Source organism: Oryctolagus cuniculus, chromosome 12 (genome assembly GCF_051225735.1).
Source record: "Oryctolagus cuniculus isolate XC-2025 breed Fujian yellow rabbit chromosome 12, ASM5122573v1, whole genome shotgun sequence".
Taxonomy (NCBI): Eukaryota; Metazoa; Chordata; class Mammalia; order Lagomorpha; family Leporidae; genus Oryctolagus; species Oryctolagus cuniculus.
Window position 1 is genome coordinate 2,373,459 of NC_142878.1, and position 27,694 is coordinate 2,401,152.

At 61.0% G+C, this 27,694-nt stretch overlaps 1 protein-coding gene across 1 annotated transcript in view; it reads left to right on the plus strand.

Annotated features, from left to right (window-relative positions):
* SV2B (synaptic vesicle glycoprotein 2B) overlaps positions 1-27,694 on the plus strand; it is a 122,159-nt gene that overhangs the window by 64,269 nt on the left and 30,196 nt on the right. The window contains exons 2-4 of the mRNA XM_051835196.3: positions 7,859-8,620; positions 22,836-23,016; positions 23,286-23,437. Of these exons, the coding sequence (XP_051691156.3) occupies positions 8,098-8,620; positions 22,836-23,016; positions 23,286-23,437 (856 nt within the window). The 5' untranslated portion in view covers positions 7,859-8,097. The remainder of the gene's footprint in view (positions 1-7,858; positions 8,621-22,835; positions 23,017-23,285; positions 23,438-27,694) is intronic.

The window sequence follows — 27,694 nt, forward strand, 5'->3', positions numbered from 1 at the left end:
CAGCGCCGGCGTGGTGCCGGAGCTGGGGTCTGCAAACAGGTGCGGCCGGAACCCACGTCGGCACACTAACCGCAGGCCTCCAACTTCCTCCTCAGAGGAATCAAATCCAGGTGGGGCTGGGAGTCGCCGTCGCCAGTCCTTGTCGGGCTCCCATCGTGATTCTGGGGGCCACTGTTGATGCCTGGCTGCCGAGTCCCCGGCTGTCCCCAGTGTCCCTCTCGTTCCCGCTGCCCCCAGAGCAGCCCTCAGGCTGCCAAGTCCTGGCTCAGTGGCAGGGACTGTCAGGGTTCCCGGGCTCTGGCAGCTGGCTTTCCCCGGAGGCACCAGGGAACCATCGGCTGCCGTCTGGGGCAAGAAGCCTTGGCCAGAGATTCTTGACTAGAGCGAGCCCGAGACGTGCCCAAGGAGCCTGCTGGGAAGGTGGATTCTGTCGCCTTCTGTTCAGCGGGTTTGGAGTGGAGCCCACGAGCCACGTGGAACAGCCCCCGGTGAGCTTCCCCAGGGCTTTAACTCCACACTGAGAGACACGAATCCGGGTTCCGGACACGGAGGCGCGGAGGGCGAGTGGGTGAGCATCGTAATGGTCATCTCCCGTGGCTGTGAACTCGCTTAATTTTGTGGGTACTGTCAGTACAACGACGTGAATTACCTCACGTCTCCACTAATAAACCAGAGCCATTGTCAGCAGCGACAGCAGTGACTCAGCAGTGATGGGATGGTGACTCAGCAGTGATGGGATGGTGACTCAGCAGTGACACAGCAGTGACTCAGCAGTGATGGGATGGTGACAGCAGTGATGGTGAGGATGGTGACTCAGCAGTGACAGAGCAGTGACTCAGCAGTGACAAGAAGGTGACTCAGCAGTGACAGGAAGGTGACTCAGCAGTGACAGCATTGACTCAGCAGTGACAGAGCAGTGACTCAGCAGTGATGGGATGGTGACTCAGCAGAGATAGAGCAGTGACTCAGCAGTGACAGAGCTGTGACTCAGCAGTGACAGAGCAGTGACTCAGCAGTGATGGGATGGTGACAGCAGTGACGGTGAGAGTGGTGACTCAGCAGTGACGGTGACAGTGATACCATGACAGTGAGGTGACATCAGTAGTGACAGGATGGTGACTCAGCAGTGACTCAGCAATGACAGGACAGTGACTCAGCAGTGATGGAGCAGTGACTCAGCAGTGATGGGATGGTGACAGCAGTGACGGTGAGGACGGTGATATTGTGACAGTGAGGTGGCATCAGTGACAGGACGGTGACTGAGCAGTCAGTACTCAGCAGTACTTACACTCTAGGTGTGAAGTGGGTCTCAGTAGAGTCTACACTTCAGATGCAGCACCCAGGAGCACTCAGAACGCCCTGGAAGCCTTCTCTTCCCAGAGTCCCTGTGCTGCACCCACGCCACCCAGGACCCCAGGCACCACTCCTCTGCCTCTGTCCTAGGCCTTGCCTGCCTGGCGTCTCGTATGAATGGGTCCCGCGCTCTGTGCTCTGCTGTGCCTGCCTCGTGTCTGCCCAGGTGCCGCGCGTCTCGGCAGCTGTCGCCCTCTGCACTTGCGTTCCGCTGTACTGATGTGGTCAGTCCACGCGGGCGGGTGGGCGTCTGTGCACAGTGTTTCTGCCGACACGCGTGTGCGGATTCTTGCGTGAGCGTCTGCCTTTCTTTCTCTTGGGTGGATCCCAAGGGTGGAATTGTGGGTGATTGGTTAGTGTGTGTTTAATGTTTTAGGAACCTGCAGTCGGTCTCCCAACAGCCGTGTCTGAGGGTCCCCGTTCATGGCACGCTGGCCGACAGTTGCTGTTGTGTGTGGGTTGGTCACGGCTGCTGTAGCCTCTGTGTGATGTCTCACGGTGGCAGGAAGCAGCCTCTCGCTCAGGGCTTTGCATGGCCTTGCACACACCGTATGCACCGTGAGCACCACGGGAATGTGCTGTCTCCCACACTTACTACCCCTGGGGTTCTCTCCCTCTCTGTCTCCCTTAGATTTATTTATTTGAGAGACAGAGTTACAGAGAGAGGGAGAAACAGAGAGAGGTCTTCCATCTACTGGTTCACTTCCCAAAATAGCTGCATTTGGAGCTGGGCCGATCTGAAGCCAGGAGCCAGGAGCTTCCTTCGGGTCTCCCACGTGGGTGCAGGGGCCCAAAGACTTGGGCCATCTTCTACCGCTTTCCCAGGCCACAGCAGAGAGCTGGATCGGAAGTGGGACGGCTGGATGGGAAGTGGAGCAGTCGGGACTCGAACCGGCGCCCGTATGGGATGCTGGTGCCCCAGGCGGAGGCTTGGCCCAGTGTGCCACAGCGTGGGCCCCTGTTTGTTTTTCTGAAGTGAGCGTATTAAAGTCCTGGTGTTCTGCATCGTGCACTGGGGAAGCATTGGCAGGGTTTCATTATCAACTACTGTTCACTGTGTTCTCGGTGTAGGGGTTCCCTGCACAGTGAGTTTGATCCAAGTACCCTGGGTGCAGAGGTAAATAGGTTGTGTGCATCTAAGGAGGACACGTGAGACCCACACTGGGACACTTCCGCGGGGCACTTGTGTTCATGAGCATCCAGTGTCAGTTTGCTTTTCTCTTACTTGGTTCCTCAGCACAGCCCAGGTGGGCCCCAGATCTCAGGGGCAGCAAGGCTGGGCTCTGGCTGCTTTACCTGTCAGTTCTGAGCAAGACGACTCAGCACTCAGCGAGACGACTCAGCACTGAGAGGACTCAGCACTGAGTGAGACAATAGTACTCAGTGAGAGGACTCAGTACTCAGCGAGACGACTCAGCACTCAGTGAGATGACTCAGTACTCAGATGAGTCAGTACTCAGTGAGAGGACTCAGTACTGAGATGAGTCAGTGCTCAGTGAGATGACTCAGCACTCAGTGAGATGACTCAGCACTGAGAGGACTCAGCACTCAGTGAGACAACAGTACTCAGTGAGAGGACTCAGTACTCAGATGAGTCAGTACTCAGTGAGACGACTCAGTACTCAGATAAGTCAGTGCTCAGTGAGATGAGTCAGCACTCAGTGAGATGACTCAGTACTCAGATGAGTCAGTGCTCAGTGAGAGGACTCAGTACTGAGATGAGTCAGTGCTCAGTGAGATGACTCAGTACTCAGATGAGTCAGTACTCAGTGAGAGGACTCAGTACTCAGATGAGTCAGTACTCAGTGAGATGAGTCAGCACTCAGTGAGATGACTCAGTACTCAGATGAGTCAGTACTCAGTGAGAGGACTCAGTACTGAGATAAGTCAGTGCTCAGTGAGATGACTCAGCACTGAGAGGACTCAGCACTCAGTGAGACAACAGTACTCAGTGAGAGGACTCAGTACTCAGATGACTTAGCACTCAGTGAGATGACTCAGTACTGAGATGAGTCAGTGCTCAGTGAGATGACTCAGCACTCAGTGAGATGACTCAGCACTGAGACAACAGTACTCAGTGAGAGGACTCAGTACTCAGTGAGATGACTCAGCACTCAGTGAGAGGACTCAGTACTCAGTGAGATGACTCAGCACTGAGAGGACTCAGCACTCAGTGAGACAACAGTACTCAGTGAGACGACTCAGCACTCAGTGAGATGAATCAGCACTCAGTGAGATGACTCAGCACTCAGACAACTACTCAGTGAGAGGACTCAGTACTCAGATGACTCAGCACTCAGTGAGAGGACTCAGTACTCAGATGAGTCAGTACTCAGTGAGAGGACTCAGTACTCAGATGAGTCAGTGCTCAGTGAGATGACTCAGCACTCAGTGAGACGACTCAGCACTGTCAGACGACAGTGGTAATCAGCTCAGATCCACATGGCTCATGTCTTGCCAGGCACCGCACCACGCCCTCTTCAGGTGTGCGCTTGGTGAGACCACAGTGCGGCTGGGACACAGCTGAGGACGCCAAGGGCAGAGTGCTTGGTAGCTGCCCCCAGGCGCTCGGCCGGGGTAGAGTCAGGACTGAGCACGGGAGCCCTGACAGCAGGTCTCTGTCGCGTGTCCCCACCACAGTGAGAGGCAGCTCAGCCTGCAGACGGGATCACTCGTCTGAGTCACCGGCCAGTGCAGGCTGCGGGCTGCTGGGAGGGCTCGCAGCCGAGATGGCCTCGGGGAGTCCTCCCCTCCCACCTGGCAGGAGAGGTGCCCCTGCCCTCCTGGGGTCCCCGTGTCCTTCCTTCCAGGCCCATGGCCACACCTCACCTCTGTACTCTTCGCACGCAGGTGTGCACACTCACACACGAACCTGCACACGTGCACACACCCACACACTCACACATTTGTGCATGCAAACACATGCACACCCACACATGCACACATGCATACATACCCCTTACACGTTTGTGAACACACACATGTGCACACCCACACATGCACACATGTATACATACCCACACACGCACCGTGCACATGCCCACACATTCATGTTTGTCCTTGCACGCGTACATGCCCACACATGTGCACATGCATACATACCCCTTACACGTTTGTGAACACACACATGTGCACACCCACACATGCATGCGATGCACTCAACCACACACCCACACATGTTTACACACCTACACACTCACATGTGTGTGCACACACGTGCACACACACACATGCACACATGCAGGCCTCTCCCTGGATTCCTTGTCTCTGGGTTTCCTCACAGAAACCGGGACGCACATCCCCTGGGGTTGTGGGGGCTCTTCTCGGCTCCTCCCTTGCACGCGTGGCTGCTGGTGCACTTGAGCAGTTGCCAGGCTCTCCCTGCTCACAGGCAGTCCCCGTCCTGAGCAGGGCCTCCAGCCCGTGTGAGGCCCGCGACGCCTCTCTCAGACCGGCTGCACACACAGCAGAGGCTGTCCCTGTTCTCTGGCCTGCAGTGCCCTCCCGCCATGGCTGCCTTCTCCCGGGAGCCCTCTCCTGCCCACGTGCGGCCCCGCCCTGTGGGACGCTGACTCAGCAGGTCCTGGGGACGCTCTGTCCTCAGAGTGCCCTGGAGAGCCTGCAGCCTGAGAACCGGGCCGCCTCTGCCTCCGTCAGCCTCAGCCTTGTCCTCTGAACACTGGGCGGGATAGCAGTCGGGCCTCACCAGGTTGCCGTGCGAGTTACCAGAGAGAGCAGGTGATGCGCTTAGCCCTCAGCCTGCACCAGGCCGCACAGCCAGGACAAGCGACAGCCGAATCAGTCACGGTGAAGGTGGTCGTTTCTTGCCGCGGGCTGCGCTGTACTGTTGCAGTGTGACTTTCTCATGGGGGCAGCCTCCTGGGGGTCGGGTCAGCTGGGCCTGAAGTTCTGAGTTCCCGGACACCGTTCCTGAGGACGGCGGACAAGCCCCAGCCTGGGGTCAGGGCCCGTGCCAGCCCGGCCTGTGCCGCCAGCTCGGCGCCCCGACTCCTCCCCTGGGTCTCAGCCGCTGCCACTCCGCAGCACCCAGCACTGGGCTAGAGCAGCAAGCCGGCCACGCCCAGTCCTGACTCTGAGCCCGCGCTGGCACATCCTTCACCTCAGCCCTCAGCTCTGGCTCAGTGACACAGACGGAAGCCCCGTTTTGGCGCCGGCTCCATGTGTGAGGGAGGGGTGGGCGTGGAATGCTCACCTGGGCTCGGCCGGCCCGTGCTCTGCGGTGGTCTCGTCCCTGCTGTTCAGGCCATCAGCTCGGGCGAGCCGTGTGTGTCGGTTCCCCGGGGCCTTCGCAGGGCCTGCACACTGGGTGGCCCTCACTGGAGTCTGCTCAGTTGTGGAGGTGGCCAGTCCGACCTACAGGAGCCAGTGGGCTGGGCCGTCCTGGGCCAGCGCGGGCTCCATGACAGGTCTGCCCATGGCCGATGGCCTCAGGCCTTCCCTGGTTTGTAGAGGGGCCCGTGGGCATCTTCACGCTGTCTCCCTCTGTGCACGTCGGTCCTGTGTCCGAATTCCCTGTTCTCATGAGGTCGCAGCCATGTTGGGTCAACGCCCCCCACCCCAAGGTGGCTCCTTGGTGGAATTCATCTGCTGTTCTCTGCAAAGCCAGCCGGGAGCCTGGGCCCAGGTGCTCTGGGAGTCGCCAGTCCCTCGTGCGAGCTGGGGAGGCCCTGGGTCCCTGGCGTGGGGACGGCAGACTGGGCACGTGGCGTTCCCCTCTCGGCCCCCTGCAGCTCTCGTGCTGTTTACACAGGACTTCTGGTCCTCCCGGCCCCTGAGTGGACGCAGTAAACACATTTAGAAGGTCCGTCTCCTGTGTGCACTTACTGAGGACGTGGAAAGATCTGGAAACGTGGACTGGGCGTCGTCCTTGGTAAGAATCTGTTGCTGGCCCCTAAGGCTCTTTATCTATAAGGATTTATGGAGGGTGAACCAACGGCAGAGGAAGACCTTTCTCTCTGTCTCTCTCTCTCACTGTCCACTCTGCCTGCCAAAAAAAAAAAAATTATTAGAAAGGCAGAGTTAGAGAGAGAGAGAGAGAGAGAGATCGATCTTCCATCTGCTGGTTCACTTCCCAGATGGCCACAACAACCAGGCTGGGCCGGGTCGAAGCCAGGAGCCTGGAACTCCATCCGGGTCTCCCACAGGGGTGCAGGGGCCCAGACACTTGGGCCATCTTCCACTGCTTTTCCGGGTGCATTAGCAGGGAGCTACGTCGGAAGTGGAGCCGCTGGGACTTGAACCGGTGCTCACGTGGGATGCTGGCATCACAGGCGGCAGCTTTACCCGCTGCACCACAGCACTGGCCCCTCCTGCAGCTGTTTCCCAGTGTGCCAGCCCCTGGACCCCTCCCTGTGCTGCGTTCCCAGGCCCCTCCCACTCTGCAGGCTCAGTGTCTGGGATTTGCGTCTCCAGGAAGCCCCCCGAGCCCCCGTGGTTGTGGCCCACCCCGTGTTTGAGAGCGGCTGCTGTCTCCTCCCACAGGGAAGCACCTCGCGTTGCTGGAGTCCGTGCAGGGCTGAGAGTGAGGTGCAGTCAGGCGCAGGTGTGTGGCTGCGGGCCCAGGGACGGCCGTGTGCAGAGGGGAGGGGTCCCGCAGCCGAGGCGAGGACCAGCGTGCTGGACGTGGGGAGGGCAGTGGTGTTCAGGTGCTGGGGGCGGCTGGGGGCGGCTGCAGGCTGTGTTTGCTGGCAGGTGAGCGTGTGTGGCCCCTGGGGCAGCAGGTGCAGGTGGGGCTGTGGGAGGGCTCTGTGGCTCAGCTACCCGCCCCTGCGTGTTTCTGTTGTTCCCACGTGACCTCTGCACAGCATTCGGGGAGCACGGGGCCTGGAAGGAGCGGCTGACGTGGTCCAGCTCCCGGACCGTGGTCACCCTGCTAAGCCCCCCTGAGCCCCTCTCATCTGTAAGACGAAGGTGCAGATGTTTTCCTGGTTTCTTCTCCTGTTGCGAGAGCTGGGGGCAAGGCTGTGGCTCGCTCACCTGTGGGGTCCACGGCCGGCGTCGTTGGGTGGAGGCCCCCAACTTCGTGAGACCTGAGGTTCCTGAGGTTCCGGGAGGCAGTCAGGGCGGGGCCTCAGTCCACGGGGCTTGGGGGTCGGTGCAGATCTCGGGGCTTGGACTGGGACAAGCGCAGGGCCTTGGCTCTGGACAGCACTGGTAACAGTCACGGTGATGGCGAGGCTGGAGAAGTGTTTGCCCCGCAAGCCACGCCCGGCTCCGAGCACCTTGTGCGGGACCCAGCGAGTTCAGTACTGCCGCTGCGCTCGTTTTGCAGATGGGGAAACTGAGGCCCAGAAAGAGGCGTGCGTGGGGCAGAACTGAGACAGATCCAAGCGTGCTGACTGGGCCCTCAGCCCCCTCCCCGTCCGTGCCATCCGAGTACAGGGTCCGGCGGCTGTGATCTCCCTCGTGCGCACTGTGGGTGTCATTGGGGGTGCGTGCCGGCATGCAGCCTCCTGAGACTTCTCTTTCTCCTCTCTCCGCTCAGGGCCGGGTCTTCAGCAGCAGAGCGCACCTGGCCGCTCGTCAGGGAAAGCAGCCGGCCCGTTTCTGAGCAGCCTCCGGGCCGCCGGGGGCTCCCGACCAGACTTCCTGCAGCCTCGGGCGCCCAAGGCCACGTGGGTTGTCTCTGCCTGGACCTGCTTGAGGTGGCAGACGACAGGGAGCGAGCCGGAGTGACGGTCACCCCAGAAGTTGCATGCGTGTACTCCACGCTTCAAGCCTGCCATGGATGATGGGTACCGAAACAGCCCGAACCTCTACCACGGAGCGAGGGACGTAGCTGGCGAGGCGGCCAGGCAGTCCTGGAACCAAGGCATGGAGGGCTCCAGTTACCAGGACGGCTACGAGGGCTACTACCGCGGCAACGAGTCGAACCCGGAAGAAGACGCGCAGAGTGACGTCACCGAGGGCCATGATGAGGACGACGAGATCTACGAGGGCGAGTACCAGGGCATCCCTCACCCGGATGACGCCAAGGCCAAGCAGGCCAAGATGGCGCCCGCCAGGGGGGACAGCCTCCGGGGCCGGGCGGACCTGCTGGCAGAGAGGATGGAAGACGAGGAGCAGCTGGCCCACCAGTACGAGACCATCATTGACGAGTGCGGCCACGGGCGCTTCCAGTGGACTCTCTTTTTCGTCTTGGGCTTGGCCCTCATGGCCGACGGGGTGGAGGTGTTTGTGGTGAGCTTTGCCCTGCCCAGCGCAGAGAAGGACATGTGTCTGTCCAGTGCGAAGAAGGGCATGCTGGGTAAGTGGAAGCTTCCGGCGATCATGCTCTGGGTGGCGTGGCCGTGGTCACTGACACGGAGAGGGGAGGGGAGGTACAGATGCGTGGCACCTGCCACTGCTGGGCACCTTGCATTTCCTGCTAAGTGTTTCTGTCTCGGGAAATCGACCGGCCCAGGTTCTGAAGGCACGAAGCCTGGGTCCCTGCCTTCAGTCTCAGGTCACATCTCAATACTCCTGTCTGCTCGTAGTTTCTCGTTAAACCACCTTGGCTTCCGGAGGACGGCCACACTGGGGAGTGGCGGGCCTTCCTTTATGCACCTTGCCAGAGCCCAGCAGCCTCTGCCCTGGTTCCTCGGGTCAGTGTTAGTGGCCGAGGGACCCTGAGCCGGGGGCATGAGTGACAGGGGAGCTCGTGCCGGCTGTGGGGACCCACGCTGGGAAGCACAGGCGGAGAGAGGAGCAGCACTCAGAGCCTGGCATCAGGGGCGAGATGAGTGAGGGGGTGGCGCGGTGCGCAGCAGGTGCACCACAGGGGCGGGGCACGGCTCGTCCCGGTCACCAGGGCTCCTGAAACCTGCCCACTTTGCAAGTGTAGAGACTTTGCAGCGGGTTGGTCAGCAAGCACGCAGGTGTTGAGCGCTCGCTCTGGGTCGGGGACTCCTCAAGGGGCTCCGGGGTCAGAATCTGTGGGTTCCTCGGTGTCTGTTCTTGTCTGTGGGTTCCTTGGTGTCTGTTCTTGTCTGTGCCCCAGAACCTGGGGACAGGAGAGCCCGGCCTCTCAGATCGACATGCAGCGGACAGCAGGGGGTCGTGCAGTCACTGTGAGACCCTGGGGGCTCCTCGGGGAGTTCCGGGCCCATTACTGGCTTCAGAGCAGGGACTGGCAAACACCTCCTCAGAGGCCCAGAGCAGAGGCCGCAGGCCCCACGGCCTCTCCCAGGGCCGCTCACCTCTGCTGCTGCGGCACGCGAGCAGCCGCAGACGGTGGAAGCCCTGGCCGTGCCTGTGTTCCAATAAAACTTTATTACAGCAGCAGGCGGTGAGTCAGCATGGTGACCCTGATGCAGCGTCGCTGGGATGTAAAATAAAGAAAACGCCTGCAGATAGAGTTAGACATTGTCAGACTCGTGCTGACCAGGGGGCTGTTGGGAACGATCAGAACCGCGTCCGTACGCCCTTTATGGAGCCAGAGTCAGTGGAGCGTACGAGACAGAACCGCTTGGGAAGCAAGGGTGTGGCTCCGAGTTCCCAAGCACCAGCCGGGTTTTCGTAAAGTTTAAAATATATGTGGTGAGAAATTCTGCCGGCTGCCTTTCCCTTTGAATATCTATTTAAACAAACACTAGATTTCAGACAGGTTTTAACCAAACACAAATCCCCAAGAAAACAGCAAGGCACCTGCCCCGGGTCTGGGTGTTCCCTAGGCGTGTGTTTGTTTGTGGTGTCCCCACGAGCTGCGGGCAGCCGTGAGTGCACACCTGCCTGGCCGGTAATGACTGCACCCCTGCCAGCCCCCAGCGAATGCCGTGAGTTGTGCCGAGAGCCCACCGCTGTGCTGTTCTGCCTGCAGCATCTGCCCGGGAGCCTGCGCCGTGCCTCAGCCCGGGGTGGGAGAGGGCAGACCTCCTGCACGGACACAGACTCCCAGTGCAGGTGGGACGCTGCGGCCCAGGCAGCAGTCTGTGTGTGAGGAGGGCCGTGGGCCACCTGAGGTCTCGGAGGCCGGATCTGGGAGCAACATGGGGTCAGGCCCATGGGGAAATGGATCCGCACATTTCGAGCTGGGGCACCCCACACAGTGCCAGGCAGGCTGTGGCTGCAGTCTGTGGGCGTCCCGCTATGCCGCCCTGCCTCCCTATCCCGCGTGGTCTGTGGAAAGAGGTCCCACCGTGGCTCAGGCCTCTGCCCATGTCACCGGGTACCGGAGACGTCTCAGAACTCCACAGACGGCTTCCCACGGAAAGTGAGCGTGGTGCAGCGCGCGGTGGGGCAGCAAGTGGTGTCCGTCATGGGCCAGGGGCTGGGGTGAGTTGTAACTGGGACTCATTTTTCCATTTGTGGAGGGAGGAGGGGAGGACCCACGGAGGCTGGGCAGGGGGCAAAGCCAGGCCTCAGGGCCTCCAGGCAACCACTGGATCCATGCGGTGCCGGCTTCCTCTGCCGGTCCTCAGCAGGGCGGCTTCGGCAGTTACTGCACTTGGCTGGGCCTTGGCTTTCTCACCTGCGTGGCACAGAAGACCATGACATCTGACCCCGGGGGTTTGTGGGGACTGAGTGAGTTCAACGAGCTTGGCTAAACCAGTGCCTGCAGGTCACAGGTGCGGGGGTGGCCCAGTTGCCATGACTCCTGGTTATGGTTATTGTGGTTACTAAGCCATGGCTCCTGCAGGTCACAGGAGCCGAGGATGGCCGTTACCGTGCCTGCCGGATGCGGCTGTGCTTACTAACCCATGGCTTGATGAGCAGGAGCCACCTGGGCTCAGAGCGGCTTCTGTCAGGTGGCGTTGCGCGTTTCCATTTCCCTCAAGGAAGTCGGCTGCTGTGGGCTGTGCGTGGGGCAGAGGCTGCCCGTCCCCCAGCACTGGCCGTACGCTCGCTCCTGCTCCTGTCTCTCTGCTGTAAGAGAAGCGCTGTAGAGGGGACGCCCGTGGGCATGGCTCCTGGTTGGTGGTCCCCAGGAGAATTCAGTAAGAAAGCGCTGCACCCCCATACTCAGTTCTTGCCCTCTTTCCTTCGTGAATAGGAACAAATCAGTTCAGACAATTGCAGAAGTGTCCCTCAGCCAGGTGACGAAAGAAGCGGGTGACGCTGTGTGCCCCTCCACTGAGCTTCCTGCTTCCCAGATGTTTCAGGGGGCCCTCACCCCGAAGTCTCACTGGGGGAGGGAAAGGAGACCACGGTGGGCAGCTGTTAGCTCGCAGGCTCAGCCTTGCTCGGCCCCTGCAAGGCAAGGAGGGGACAGCACCCCGGGCCGTCCACCCTGCGCTGTCGCACACGAGGCAGACCAAGTCCCAGCACAGGCCGGGTCTTGTTGCAATGGCAGGGTGGCGTCCTGTCCACAGAAACACCGGACGGGGACAGCACAGCGCGGTGGTGCAGTGCGACATTGTGCGTCCCCGCTTTCCCCGGGCAGGCGACCTGGCCTGCAGCTGCTCTCCTGTCTCCTGTCTGCGCGCGTGGGCTGATCTGAAGCCCTCCTTCTGGGCGCGCACGACGTTAGGTGGTTGATGAAGGCGCCCGCACGTCTTTCCATCTCCTTGCAGGCGCTACTTATGCATCGTCTGTATCAGTGTTTAAAAACATCAACCCGACGACAAGACTTTAAGGGGAGGATGTTCAGGGCTTCCCGGGACGATGACGCGGCCATCTGTCAAATGACTTCAGTGTGCTGGCGTCCTAGAGCCTCGTTTGCTTCAGCTGGGTGGGCACTCCATGTGGGCGACACCTGAGGAGCTCCCAGGGACCCTCTGCCTGCATCTGACAGACGGACGCGGGACTTCTCCTGCACTCCCGCAAGCCCTCCAGCCCCTGTGGCCGGGGGCTGTCACCCGCCTTCAGGTGTTTCAGGTTCTCCCGAAGCCTTTGGGTTTCCTGGAAGGCTCAGTGCCCGGGGCTGTGTTTCATCAGTGTTTTTCTTGCCGTCTTTAGTGGGAAGATGCTGGCAGTCTGTGCTTCGGACAGAGGTGTCCACCCCAGTGGGAGTCCTGGGCTCAGCGCCTGTGCCAGCTGTCCCGGGGACACGGCGGTGTCAGGCGGGAGGTTCACCAGGCGGCCCGGGAGCTGAATTTCCATAGCAGCTCGGAGGCGGGCCTGCTGCTCTGCTGTCGAGAGAGTTCGTCCTCTAATTGTCCCGCTGAGAGTGCCAGCTGAGGCAGGGCAGGGCGCTTACCTGTGAGCCATTGGTTCTTACTTTCAGCTCTGAATTCAGAGTGTCAGCTCCTGGTGGGGGGGGGGGCGGCCCTGTCTCCCGGCTCCGGCACAGGACGTGAGCTCAGTAGGCAGCGACGCCTGGGAGCACCACCATGCGTTCCTGTCTCTGTCCCTGTCCACCACCCGCCTGGATCTGCGTCTGTCACGTACCATCCGTCTACATCACCTCTGTCTGTACCTGCCACCTGTCTGCATCCGTGTAGCATCTGCCCGTCAGCCTCCGTATCTGTCAGTCATCGAACGCTGTGTTTGTCATCCCTCTGTATCATCTGTTCTGTGCTTCAGCTCTGCACCGTCTGTCGTCCGCGTCTGTCTGTGTGTCATCTCTCTCTACCTGCCTGCCTGTCAATCGAGAGCCGAGGGTCTGGCTCTTACCTCCAGGGTTGTTGGGAGTCGTAGTGAAATCGCTGGGGCTCGGGGCCTGTGTGCAGTCAGCGCTGCTCTAGCGAGCCCAGTGCCCTCAGGTGTGCGTCAGTGTGCATCAGGTGTACGTCAGAGCGTGAGGTGTACATCAGTGTGTGTCACTGAGTCAGGCGTGTGTCAGGGCATCAGGTGTGTGTCAGGGTGTCAGTCATGCATCAGTGAGCGTCAGGCATGTGTCACTGAGTCAGCATGCATCAGTGTGTCAGGTGTGTGTCAGTGTCATGTGTCAGTGTGCATCAGGTGTGCATGAGTGTATCACTGAGTCAGGTATGCGTCAGCGTGCGTCGGGGTGTCAGGCGTGTGCCAGTGCACGTCAGGTATGTGTCAGGCGTGTGTCAATGTGTCAGGTGCACGTCAGGTGTGTGTCAGGTGTATGTCAGTGCATCAGGTATGTGTCAGGCATGTGTCAGTGTGTCAGGTGCACATCACCGCGTGTCACATGCGTGTCAGCACGGCCTGTCCCCTCTCTTGCTCGGCTTCTCTTGGCAGTCGGGCTTTGAAGACTTCAGGGAGTTTCCCTTCCCCTCCGCGGCTTTGCGCTCTGCTGGGAGGCCGTGCAGGAACAGGTGTTTGCCAGCCACAGCTTTCGTGGTCCGTGGGATCAGACGTGTCCTTTTTCACATTTGCTCCACGTTTCACACCGTGCCAGGAACGCAGACTCACGGTTCTCGCTCCTCTTGTTTGCAAAGTGACGTCTGGGCCGTGGAAATCCAGCAGGAATGGCCGGGAGCGGGGTGCTGTGGTGGGGTTAGGTGTGGGCCCACTCTCTGGGCACCTCTCCGGGGCTCTCCTGGGGCCTTTTTTCTTTTTTTGACAGGCAGAGTGGACAGTGAGAGAGAGAGAGAGACAGAGAGAAAGGTCTTCCTTTTGCCGTTGGTTCACCCTCCAATGGCTGCCGCGGCCGGCACATCGCGCTGATCCGAAACCAGGAGCCAGGTACTTCTCCTGGTCTCCCATGTGGGTGCAGGGCCCAAAGACTTGGGCCATCCTCCACTGCCCTCCCGGGCCACAGCAGAGAGCTGGCCTGGAAGAAGGGCAACCAGGACAGAATCTGGCGCCCCAACCAGGACTAGAACCCGGTGTGCCGGCGCCGCAAGGCGGAGGATTAGCCTAGTGAGCCGCGGCGCCGTCCCTCTCCTGGGGCCTTTCACAGTCGCAGTGGGCGTGCTCTGTTCACCTGCTGCTGCGCTTCAGACGGGCAAATGTGCACCTGTTAGAGCACAACCCCACCCCGATTACTCTGCTCCCGAGCTTGGGGGCTGGGGGTACCCTGGAGCAGCTGGAAGGTGAGGCTGGGATGCAGGGGACTGTGTCGCCGTGCCTGGTGCCACGCGGGTCAGCCACAGCAGGGGACTCCCCAGGATCTCTGGGAGGGCCTCTGGTGCTCTTGCCGACACGGCAGCTTCCTGAGGCTGCATTCCGTCATCTCGGAGCATCCGAGGTTCTTGTCCTGAGACAGGGCGGGGGGGCTTGCTGCCTTTGGGGTCTAGCCTCTGAAGCCAGGCAGTGCTGGTTCCTTGGCGGTTTGTGTGGCAGCCGCTGAGGCCTGCTGGGTGTCCAGGAGTGCGCCGGGATCCCGGATTTCACTGAGTGGCGCCTGTGCGGTGACGTCAGCTGCTGGCTTTCTTCTGAGCCAGCCTTCAACCCGGCACTGTTGGCATTTAGAGTTGGACAGTTCCTTGTTCCTGGGCTGTCCTCCTGGGGCCATCCTTTGTCCCTTGGGGCGGGGGCATCGCTCCTGGCTGCGATCCAGTGGGTGGCTGTCAGCTCCAGCCCTGGTCGGTGTGGCCCGAGGTGCTGCTAAAGACCCAGGCGCTGCTGCCCAAGAGCCAGGGGGTCAGAGCCGTGCGGGCACAGGCAGGCGCACGCGCATGCTGACGGCTCCCTGGCGAGTCCAGCGGGCGTGGGGCGGGAACCAGGCGTCCTCAGCGGACTCTGGGTCAGTGGCAGTGTTTGCGTCCCGTGCTGTGTGAGGGTAGGACTGTGCCTTCTGGGTTTGCGGTGGTGGTCAGGGTGTTTTCATTTTGCTTGTCCACTTGGCTCTGAAAATCACGCGCGGTGCTTCCCAGAGTCTCAGTGGGGTTCCCGCACACTCTTCCCGGGTCTGCGGACGGCCCCGGGAGGTGGCAGAGCCGTGCCCTGTCCCTGTCTGCACAGTGAGGGACGCGCGCTCCGGGAGTCCTCGGCCATGCGTGATGCGTGCTGGACCCCGTCCTCGTGAGGTCGCCTGCCCTGCGCTCCGCCCAGCGCCTCCCGCCCGTGGTTAGCGGCTCCTTACTAGAGGGCGCACAGGCTGACGCCATGAAGCTGGCCTTTCCCGCCGCCTGCTGCAACCTCCGACACTTTCCTCCCGATCTGAACAGCCGGCAGGAATTTTCCCCACAAGCGGGCTGAGTTCTAGTCTGACAGCCTCCCTCCCTGCACCCAGAGAGCGCTGGGTGGTCCATGTGGGACGTTCCTCTTCCTTCTAAAACCCCACAAACGGCGAGCGCGAGAAAGCGTGGGCTCCGACAGGCTAGAGGAAGGCGCCGGAAGTGGCGGGTGACCGACGCAGGGCTCGGGAGCGGTTGTCACGGCCTCGGCCCTCTTGCTGCCGCCTCCCTTGCTGCCCCTGCCATCTGCCGCCTTGAGCAGCCCCTTGTGCAAAATGCCTCTCTCCGGTGAGACACGAGTGAGTAGGCGCTGGCCTCATCAGAGCGTGGAGTTCCGGGCAGCGTCCATGGTCCCAGCCAGTGGGGTCGGAAAGGCTGGGTGCTGATGACCCTGGGACAGTCAGGCTGTCCAGAGCACTGGGCGGCCACTCTGCACTGGGCTCTGTGAAGGTCCCAAGGCTCCATCTGTTGCCTGCAGAAACCAGGGTTGGAGGGGCACAGAGGACCCCCCAGCCCCCCACCAGCACCAGGGTCTGAGGTGTGCAGGGCCTCCCTGGAGGTCACGGCCACACAGCCTAAAGGGCCCTCTGTGGGCTGGCGGGGTTGAAATCCCGATTCGTGTGTTGTACCTGGCACCAGCTCCATGGGCTGAGTCCTGCCCTGAGAGGATTGGTTTGGTCTGCAGAGAGGGAGACCTGGAAGTCATGGGTGTGGCGGGGGAGGGGCGGCGGTCCTGGAGCTCGCCTGTCCCTTGCCATCTTTCCCCTGGCCTCGCCGTGTCCCTCTGCTCAGTCCCAGGAGGGAGAGGAGGGGGTGCAGGGTGCTAGCCCAGGCATGTGTGACCACGTCGTAGAACCATCTGACGCTGGGCACGAAAGGGGTACAGGGGAGCTCCTAGCCTGCCCTTTGCCCCCAGCACGAGGAATCTGAGCCCTGAGGGGGCCGCGATGGCCAAGGTCACTTGCTTTAGCCCAGGGCACCGCGTTGCTTGCTCTGCACACGTTGTTGGCCCCCCTGTCCTTAAGGACGGATGTGTGTGAGTTAGGGACCGTTCGTCTATGCTAGATCTCTGTTTAGGAGACCCCCGGTGTGTAGAGGCATCTGCCTGTGGCCCGTAAAGGTGGTTATTATTTAGAGAATTACTTTGAATTCTCAGAGCAGGTGATTCGATGGCTCACTGATGTCAGGGCAGGAGACTGGCTATCTCTGACCCTCTGCCTTTTCCTCATGGTCACAGGGTGGCTGCCATAGCTCTGTGCTCTGTGTCCCCCCAGCAGGAAGGAAGGGGAATGGTGGCCTGAATGTGCCCCTTCCTTGTGCCCCCTGCTGCCTTGGCGTGAAATGAGGCCCAGGAGCCCCTGGCTGATGTCCCCGTGCGCCTCACTGCTCCCGCTGGATGAGTGGTGAGCGAGACGATTGGTTGAAGATGATCATCGCCCAGGGTGGGGTGGCCACGGGGGCAGTTTCTCTGAACACGTTTTAATGTCAGAGCCAAATGGAGTTGCCCTAACGAGGAAGGAGTGGGGATGGCTGATGGGAATGTGCCCAGCACAGTGAACCCTGCAGACGCGTCTCGAGGGCGGCGTCAGCCTCCCCCCACCCGACCTAAGTCCTCACCTCCCTGGAGGCGGCGTGGGCGTCTGCAGGAGGGACGTGCTCCTCGCTCCTCGCTCTGAGGTTCAGGGCCTTGAGGGCTCGCCCCGCCCGGCACGCAGAAGGACCCCGTGTGGATGGGCTCGCCTGGTGTGCCTGCACGGATGCATCGGTCTGGTCTCTGCACAGCCCCCGCTTTCTTCGCTGGCTCATCGGCCGGCACCTTGTTCAGGCCGCACCTGCTCTGTGCTGAGCTCCTAGACCCCAGAGGACGCACTTCCTGTTTCGGAAGTTCCCGGGCTCCCCCATGTCTCGGCAGAGCTCCTGGCTGACTTAGCCGATGCGTCGATTCCGCGGGGAGTGAGGGTGGGCTCCCCGAGGGCTCTCCTGATTGAGCACTGACAGAGACCTCGCTCGGGGATCCCCGTATGGGCGGGACCTTCGTCACCTTGCCCCTTTGTGCGTCTGTGAGCCCAGGGCCGAGTCAGAGTGTGGCCCCTCGAGGGGGTTGACTATAAGTGGAGCAGAGCTGATGGGAATTATCTGGCAGAAATGGCGGTGGGGGGGGGGGCGCTCAGTTGGGCAGTGCTGGTTCCTACTGCTGTGCGTGTGTGCGAGCAGCCCCGTAGGTCTTCAGTGGCTGCTGGGAGCCCTCCCAGGCAAGGAGTGCGTGAAGTCCTACGCGCTCACGCAGAAGCGGCGGGAGGGGGCTCCTTTGTCTTGGTTCACTGCTAACTAGAGAAGCTCGCCCGTGCAGGTCTCCTCCTTCCCCTCACCAGGTGCAGGGGTGCAGCCTGATCCAGCCGCTCCACCTCTCCCTGGCCCTGAGCAGGGGCGGTCTGCCTGCGTGGGGAGAAGAGCGTCTCAGGACCGCAGGGCGTCGGCCCCGCCCACCTCGTGGTTCCATTCTTCAGCATCTGTTCTGGGCAGGTGGTGGGGAACGCACACAGGACCTGCGCACAGAGATGTCCCTGCTGATGGGGAGGGAGGGCAGGAGCCAGACACGACACGCCCAGTGCAGGGTGCTCCCCGCCACGCAGATCCCACACGCACCTGTGCACATGCCGTTACTAACACGACTGCACACAGAAATGCCAGCGTGTGGTTGCACACGTGTACATGTATGTGCACACATGGACACTGGCATGCACTTGTGCACACACAGTGACTAACAGTGCAGTGTACACACAGTTACTGATATGTGCACACAGTGTACCAGCGTGTGGTTGCACACGTGTACAACATGTATGGCGCACACGTGGACACTAGCATGCACTTGTGCACACACAGTGACTAACAGTGCAGTGTACACACAGTTACTGATATGTGCACACAGTATACCGGCGTGTGGTTGCACACGTGTACAACATGTATGGCGCACACGTGGACACTAGCATGCACTTGTGCACACACAGTGACTAACAGTGCAGTGTACACACAGTTACTGATATGTGCACACAGTATACCGGCGTGTGGTTGCACACGTGTACAACATGTATGGTGCACACATGGACACTAGCATGCACTTGTGCACACACAGTGACTAACAGTGCAGTGTACACACAGTTACTGATATGTGCACACAGTATACCGGCGTGTGGTTGCACACGTGTACAACATGTATGGTGCACACATGGACACTAGCATGCACTTGTGCACACACAGTGACTAACAGTGCAGTGTACACACAGTTACTGATATGTGCACACAGTATACCGGCGTGTGGTTGCACACGTGTACAACATGTATGTGCACACATGGACACTGGCATGCACTTGTGCACACACAGTGACTAACAGTGCAGTGTACACACAGTTACTGATATGTGCACACAGTATACCGGCGTGTGGTTGCACACGTGTACAACATGTATGCACATATGGACATCAGATGAGACGTGTGACGCAGCTGTCTTCAAGTGCTGGTGTGATGAGTAACTTTTGCTTTGTGTTTTATGCATTTTTGGGTATTTTTCAGATTTTTCTGCAGTGAGTGTGCGTTTTTTAAATACGTGATTTGCTGAATGAACGCTCGTGGACGCCTGCTCTGTGTTGATCTCTGTGCCCTGTGTATAGGTGCTGGGGGGGTTCAGCTTGGCTAGAACGCGCGGCCGCCCCCTCCGGGAGTGCACAGTGGAGGAGCTGGGTGAATGTGGACAGACCCACGTGCGAGAGCACACAGGTGTGTGATGGCTGCGCAGGGATGGCGCCCCAGAGTGAGGGCGTGCCACGGAAGGGAGTGGCGGCCTGTCGGGGCGCAGGGCTGGGGCAGGCGGGCCGTCCCTCGACCAGCAGCAGCCCACAGGGCAGGCTTGCACAGCGAGTAGCGGCCGTTAGCCTAGGCGTTACCAGCAGGACGTGCATGCGCCCCGCTGGGCCTGCTGATCAGCAGGAAGTCTGCACCGGGCCGGCTCGGTTTCCACAGAGGCACCGAGAGGCAGGCAGAGCCGCACGCAGCCTGCCGCTGTCGGTCGCCCGTTCCCTGGGTTTTCTTCCAGCTCCAACAGTCAGTTGTACGTTTCTGTAATCATCATCGTCTATTAGGGGACGTTCACCTAAATACAGCACGGAGCGTACGGAGTGGCTGCCTTACCTGTTTTGTGCTAAAGTGACTTTTGATAGCTACATTGCCCTTGAATTTTCTAGTTTATTGTCTCAATTTCTTCTGCTGAAAACAGATTTTACGTGAGTTCAATGGCCAGCCTGGGGCGGGTGTTATGACAGAGTTAAGTTACCGCTGCAACACCAGCGAATCAGACTGGAGTGCTGACTGCTGCTTCAGCTCCAGCCCCCCATTATCGCACCTGGGAAGGCCGCCGATGGTGGCTCAAGTGCCCGGGCCCCTGCCATCCACGTGGGGTCCTGGCTCCGGGCTTCAGCCTGGCCCAGTCCTGGACATTGCGGCCGTCTGGGGAATGAACCAGCAGATCCCTGTTTCTCCCTCCCTCTGTCACTCTGCCTCTCCAGTAAGTAAACAAATCTTTAAAAAAACAGCACAGCCATTTCTTTCTGATTCTCTTCCTTGGTGGCTGGGCTCACTTTTCCTCCTCCCCTTCCCTGGCCTGAGGTGTTCAGGACGCCTTGGACACAGAGCGTCAGTGCTGGGAGCCCAGAGGCAGGGCCGGGAGACCAGAGGTGCAGCCGGGGGACCCTCAGTGAGCGCCTGGGTGAGCCCCCACCTCCAGGGCACAGCTGGGGGGTCTGGGTGAGCCCCCACCTCCAGGGCACAGCTGGGGGTCCCTCAGTGAGTGTCTGGGGGAGCCCCCTCCTTAGCACAGCTGGGGGGTCTGAGTGAGCATCTGGGTGAGCCCCCACCTCCAGGGCACAGCTGGGGGTTCTGAGTGAGCGTCTGGGTGAGCCCCCACCTCCAGGGCACAGCTGGGGGGTCTGGGTGAGCCCCCTCCTCCAGGGCACAGCTGGGGGGTCTGGGTGAGCGTCTGGGTGAGCCCCCACCTCCAGGGCACAGCTGGGGGCCAGCAGGGAGCGTCTGGGTCAGTCCCCAGCCTCCTCCAGGGCGCAGCTGCCAGCTGTCGGGGGTGGAGCCAATCTGTCATTTCTGAGTCTGTTCATTTGCCTGGGGGTGGGGCTCAGTCAAGGGACAATCAGAAGACAGAAACCACGCCTGTTACTTGTACACAGACATTAATATAAAATATTCTCTATAAAAACAAGATTTATTTATTTGAGAGGGAAAGGAGAGAGAGAGAGGTCCTCCTGCTCATTTGCTCCCCAAATGGCTGCCAGGAGCCAGGAGCTCCCCTGGGTCCCGTGCAGGTGGCGGGGGCCCAAGGACTTGGGCCACGGCCTGCTGCCTTCCAGGGTTGGTTATGAGGCAGCTGCGTGGGAAGGGGAGGCGCAGGGCTCTAGGTGGTGCTCCCCTGGGATGCCTGCGCCACAGGCCGGGGCTCACCTGCCGTGCCGCGACACCATCCCCAGTGTCGACGTTCTTAACTGGGGAAGCGAATTCCTGAGGTTGCAAACGCAGGGAGCGGCTGCCACCCGAGGGCTTTGGAAGGCACGGGAACAGGCCGGAATAACTGCACCTTCCCGCTCCGAGAGGCGTCCCCTGCAGCTGCAGCTCGGATGTTGGAGGAAGGGGCACTGGCTGGCCGGGACCGGCATCGACAGGGGCGTGGCGCACAGCGTGGCCTCCGCTGCCGCCGTGGGAGGGTGAAGATGTGCCGCTGTCCAGGAGCGTGCAGCACGGGCCCTCGCTGCGCTCCCACCCCGGAGCCTCCCTCTGTGCCTGCTTTTGGCAGAGTTGTGGGGAGCAGCTGGCGGAGCCAGGGTCCAGAGCAGGAGTTTGCCAGGGTGGCTTGGTGGCAGGGCAGCAGCTGGATCACCAGTACAGTGCTCGCTGCCGCGACCGCACCTGGAGGCGGAGAGGCCCGTGGTCAGGACAGGCAAAGCGTGTGGTCCTCAGAGGCTTAGCCAAACCTGTGTCTGGGTTTATGTTTCCAACCTGAGCAGCTGCTTCCTGGGAGGTCTGCAGGATGTCATCTTTCGTGGTTTGCGTTTTTTTAAATAAGCGAGAATGTGGCTTGGAGACACCAGGCTCAGTGGTCAGCTCACAAGAGGGCACTGCAAAGCCGTGCAGCTGGTGAGTGGCGGCTCTGGGTGCCCATCCCCGCCTGTGCAAGGGTCCACAGGGCGAAGGTGCACTCTGCCTCCTCCTCTTCAAATCGTGGTCCCAGCACCGGCGGGACTCGCTGGGCCACCACGTGACTGTCACAAGCTCCCCGGTGCCGTGTGTGCGCAGTGAAGTTTGAGCAGTGCTGGAGATGGTTCGTCGAAGCCAGAGAGACGAGCTTTGACTGGGCGCCGGCATTTACTCCAGGTGGGCCGGGGGACGCGGATCTCTGCCCCTCCCCACCAGCTGGCTCCCCCCATCCCTCCTCCCCCCCACACACGCAGGCAGACACGCACGTGTGCATCCATACAGGTGCACAGCGCTATCTGCCATCCGGCCTCTGTCCTCCCTCCAGCCTCAGGCCCTCACGGGCTACACCAGGAACTCTGGTCCATGACACGACTGCCTCCTGGCCCTGGCTGTGCTGTCCTCACCGTCTTGGTGCCCACCAGCCCCTGCCAGTCTCCCTCCGAAGGCTTCCCGCAGCGAGAGAGGAGCGTGCAGCCTGTGCTGTATCTCCGGGTGCTCGCGAGGCCGGCCATGGACTTGTCTCGGGCACTTGTGCCTCATACGGTGGTAACCATGCATTTTGCTGTTTATCTCCTGGAGAGAAAGGAGCCGCTTCGTGGTCGCGAGCAGTCCTGGGGATGAACACGTGATGGATGAAGTGTCTGCACTCACATGGAGCTAAGAGGTCTGGACCCGACCTCTAGTGAGCAGTGAGGCCCAAGTGGCCTTGTGGGACAGAGGGTTGAGTGCCGCCTGCAGCACTGGCATCCCGTGTGAGTGCTGGTTCCCATCCAGGCCGCTCCACTTCTGACCCAGCTCCCTGCTAGTGTGCCTGGAAAGGCAGTGGAAGGTGACCCAGGTGCTTGGCCCCTGCCACCCACATGGGAGACTGGGTGGAGCTCCTAAACAGAGCACTGGCAAACTGAATTCGCAGCCTACACTGCCGTCACGCAGGCTCGTGCCTGGGATACTGTAGCACAAATGCTTTCGTTACCTGACTGTGGGCCACGGGTCAGGCCGTGGGTCTAAGTGAGGCCCGCCTGTGCCAGCTCCAGCTGATCCGTGCTGGCACGGGAGCCCGTGTGTGAGCCTGGAGAAGCCGTGTTCCTGGAATCACATTTGTGAAGACTTCCGGGGTGGTTTGCCACGCGCATCTCGCCACGTTCCGCCTCGTGTCTGTGGCAGGCGGTTTCTAGGGTGGATGAGGAGGATCAACAGCTGTCGTCGCTAACCCCTGTCTTCTCTCTCCTCTCCCTCCCTCTCCTCCCCTCCGTGCAGGGCTGATAGTCTACCTGGGGATGATGGCCGGGGCCTTCGTGCTGGGGGGCCTGGCCGACAAGCTGGGCAGGAAGCGAGCCCTCAGCATGGCTCTGGCCGTCGGTGCCTCCTTTGCCTCCCTCTCCTCCTTCGTGCAGGGATACGGAGCCTTCCTCTTCTGCCGACTCCTCTCCGGCATCGGGTACGTGCGCCGGCTCGGCCCCCTGGCTGAGCGGTGTCCCCGGAACCCCTGGGGCGGAGACTTGGGTGGGCCTTGCAGATCCTGCACTGAAGCTGGGCCTTGCGGGGGGGGGGGTGTTAGGGACAGGGTTGGGCGGCAGAGCCGGTTTTTAAAGTCGGATGAGCCCAGGACAGGCCGCCTGGCCGGCCTCCCGAGGTCCGGTGTTTTCCCGCCGTGGCCGCTGTGAGCGCATGAGCTGATTGGTTCTTTCTGGCCCCTTCTCTCTGCAGCACAGGGGGCTCCCTGCCGATCGTCTTTGCCTATTTCTCGGAGTTCCTGTCTCGGGAGAAGCGGGGCGAGCACCTCAGCTGGCTGGGCATGTTCTGGATGACGGGGGGCATCTACGCGTCCGCCATGGCCTGGAGCATCATCCCTCACTACGGTGAGTGCCGCCGCGGCCCCCGCCCGCACCGCGTGTGCTGTCCCCAGCCGCGGTCTTTGCCAAGGACGTCGGACGGATGCTGCAGACACGCAGGCCCTGCAGGCACAGTGCACACACCCAGGCCGCTGTCCGAGTCAGTCTGCGTAGCTTTTGGGAAACAGCCCAGTCCTGCCGCCTTGTTACCCTCCTCCCCACCTCCCCCCCCAACTCTTTTATTCAAATGACCTTCATGTCCCCCGCCCTCCTCCCTCCGCCGAGATCCTCTATGGATGAGCAACGTCGCAGAATCCGAGAAGTCGTTGACTCCCTTGAGGTGGTGCACCTGGCCGGCGTGGGTGGGGCCGGGACCCAGGCTTCCCTGCAGGTGAACTGCCCTGCTCACTTCTGGTCGAGTGCCTGGCTGGCACCAGCACTCTCGCAGCGGCAGCGGCAGAACTGGGGCAGCCGTTAGAGAGGGGTGCGCGGCGTCCGCGGGACGGTCTCATTCTCCTCGTGGACTGGGAAAACTGCCAGACAGGCGGCTTGAAATTCCCCATCGGCTTCGTCAGGCGACACCAGGCGGGGAAGGCAGCCGTGCCGACTTTCATCCCGGCCTTGGAGGGAGCTGGTGATTCCGCGAGCACCGTTCAAAACCATTTTTGGGAAGCTGGTGGTGGGGGCTCTAGACTTGGCCGTGAGTTAGAATCCTGCAGAGCATGACGGGGCAGCAGACAGCTGCCCTGAAGCCAGGCGCCCTTCCGCACCCACCCGGCTTCTTGTCGAAAGCTGTCCCTCTGCTGTGTGCCCACCTGCACCTGTCGGCACCTGCGGGGCCAGGGCCTTCGACTTCCCCCGACTGATCGACCCGGGTCCTGTGCTGGGAGCACACAGGTCCCCAGGGGCTTAGATGCTCTCCGCTCCTCACCCCTGCACTGGCTCCTGGGTCCATCTCACCAAACCACACACCCCTAGCAGCACATGGGAAGGTAGGGGGTCCTGGGTACTTGGAGGGGAGCAGCCGCCCATGGGGGTCACTGTGAATGGATCTGTTCTTTCATGTCTACACCACACACACTCACACTCACACTCACACTCACACTCACCAGCCAGTATCCAGGCGCCTGAGTCGATAGGGGTCGCGCACCCAAGGCACAGGGGTGCTGGCTGCCACCAGGCCCATGCTTGTGTACTGGATCCCAGATGGAGGCGTTTCCCGTTTGCATGCTTGTCTGATGGTTTTCACCCAGAGCCTCCTGGGCCACCAGGCTTCACTGTGGCGGAGGGCCCCGCCCTCGAGGCACGGCGGCCCAGCCTTGTTTAGCAGAGCCTGCGTCCCGGGCAGAGAGCCGCGGGCATCTGGCCTGTCTCTCGGTGCCATCCTTCAGCTGCGTCAAGGCCGGCACCGAGAGGAGCCTGGTGTGTGTGCGTGGCCAGACTGCCGGGGCGGAGGGGAGCGGGGCGGCCCTGGGGCCGGGGCTTGGGGTGACGCTCTCACGGAGAAGGGTGGTGACGCGGCCCGTGTTTCCTGGCTGCCCGCCGGCTCAGCCCAGAGAGGACGCATCTGCTCCGCAGCTGGAGCCCCGCCGCAGCCAGCGCCGCCAGATGTTTGCGAAATCCTGATGGAGGAAGTGGGGCAGGCTGGAAGCAGACAGTGCTGCCTCCGGATTCATGCTGTTTGCAAGCAGCTCACCACTTGCTTTATCTAATTTAGGGCCCCAAAGACGCGCCTAATGAAGGCAGCGCACGCAGATTCTCGGGATCCCCGCGGAGCCCCAGAGCCGTGTGGGGAGAAGGGGCTTCGGGTAATTTTCGTGTCTCATAAGCCAAACAGACCTTCCCAAGGCGAGCGCTTTGTAAACAAGCCTGCTCCCCCTCCCCGGGGCTTTTCCGGGCGTTCCTCAGCCTGGACGCGAGCTGCGGGTGTGTAGGTACTGCCAACGGCTTTATCCTCCTCGTCTGGGATCACTCCCGGGGGAAGGGGCGGGTTTTCAGTTAAGATTGTCCGGGCAGGAGCCAGCGTTTCTGCAGCAGCTCAGGTGCCGGGGGAGACGTCGCGCCCCACGGCAGGTCCGTCCTGTGGCTCAGGCTGCCGACCCCAGCAGCAAGGGTACTCGTGGAAAGCCTGGACGAGCTCCCAGCTCCAGGCCTCAGCCTGGCCGTGCCGTGGCTGATGTGGACATCTGGAGAGTGAACCAGTGGACGGGAGCTCTTGTCCGTCTGTCTCAACCTCTTAAATAAGTAAATAAAGTTAAAATTAAACCAAACAAACCCCAGTGAGATAAGAGACCAGGCTGTGCAGGGCGCTGTCAGCTCTGTGGCCACGCGTGGCAGAGCCACCGGCCAGCGTCCCACGCCTCCCTCTGCGTCCCCTCTGCCAGGAGTCCAGGGCAGGCAGGTCAGCGGGACCACGACGAGGAGTCACAGGAGGTTCCCAGCTGCAGCCGCTGGACTCGGCCGGGGGCAAACTTGTTAAGTAAATGAACTGGAGATTTCACACCCAAACAGCTATTACCCTCAGCGCCTTAGAAGCCCTCGTGTGTATTTGCAAAAACAAATTTTTGTCTTTTTGTCATAAACAGTTTTTTCTTTTTAAAAAATACCATTTGAATTGTCTTCAGAGACGCATCGAGCCGCAGCGCTGGCTGTCCTGTGGACACACTCAGCTTCTAAAAATCAGCTCTTTTGCTGATCTCTGCTGGTTTTCCTGTTCTGTTCCACACCCGTGGCTCTCGATGTCACTTGGCTGTTGCTCTCCTGTTGAAAAGGAGTTTTGATTGGGAACACACCGCAGGGATCTTGAGGGTTCATTCCCTACCTTAGGCTGTGAAACCTGCATTGTGACCCCGGGGTGGAGAAGCTGGGCTGGGGCTGTGACCCCGGGGTGGAGAAGCCGGGCGGGGGCTGTGACCCCGGGGTGGAGAAGCCGGGCTGGGGCCGTGACTGTGGGGTGGAGAAGCCGGGCGGGGGCTGTGACCCCGGGGTGGAGAAGCCGGGGCTGGGGCTCTGACTGTGGGGTGGAGAAGCCGGGCTGGGGCCGTGACCCCGGGGTGGAGAAGCAGGGGCTGGGGCCGTGACCCCGGGGTGGAGAAGCCGGGCTAGGGCTCTGACTGTGGGGTGGAGAAGCCGGGCTAGGGCCGTGACCCCGGGGTGGAGAAGCCGGGGCTGGGGCTCTGACTGTGGGGTGGAGAAGCCAGGCTGGGGCTGTGACCCCGGGGTGGAGAAGCCGGGCTGGGGCTGTGACCCCGGGGTGGAGAAGCCGGGCTGGGGCCGTGACCCCGGGGTGGAGAAGCCGGGGCTGGGGCCGTGACCCCGGGGTGGAGAAGCCGGGCTGGGGCTGTGACTGTGGGGTGGAGAAGCCGGAGCTGGGGCCGTGACCCCGGGGTGGAGAAGCCGGGCTGGGGCTGTGACCCCGGGGTGGAGAAGCCGGGGCTGGGGCTCTGACTGTGGGGTGGAGAAGATGGCGCTGGGGCTGGGGCCGTGATCTGAGGCTGCAGACGGCCAGGGTTCCCGCGGCATCGCTGCTCCTCCTGAGAGGGAGTTGGCCCCGTGCGGCTCTCCAGAGCCATCCCTGGTCCTTCCTGAACATGAGTTGCAATGACGCTTGCGGGCAGGGACTGCTGAATGTGCAAGTTCACCTTTTTTGTTTTGCCTTGTGTTTTGTGTGATCTTTTTACAACTTACGGTGATTGCAAAGCATGGTCCCGAATCGTTTGCACTGGAGTCAGCTGGAGCCGGGCCGCACTTTGACCTGGCTAAGAGGATCCAGTGGGAGCTCTCGGCCTTGAAGGCCCTGCTGTGGCTTCACCTGAGACCCCGGGGCCTAGGCCCTGACCCCTCCTCCCAGTGTGGACCGTGCTTTGGTCCTCAGGTCCCAGAAATCCCACCAACTCTAGGGATCAAGACCAGAGTCCCCTCTGTCACTATGCTGTGTGCCTGCGTGTGTCACTATGCTGTGTGCACGTGTGTGTGTCTCACTGTGCTCTGTGTTTGTGTGCGTGTATCACTATGGTATGTATTTGGGTGTGTCACTGAGTTTCATGTGTGTGTGACTGTGTGTGCATTTGTGTATGTGTGTCACTATGGTCTCTGTGTCACTATGGTGTGTGCACGTGTGTGTGTGTCACTGGTCTGTGTGCACGACTGTGTTTGTCACTGTGGTCTGTGTGTTACTGGTCTGTGTACATGTGTGCATGTGTCACTGGTGTGCACATGTATGTGTGTCACTGGTGTGTGCACGTGTGTGCATGTGTCACTGGTATGCACATGTGTGTGTCACTG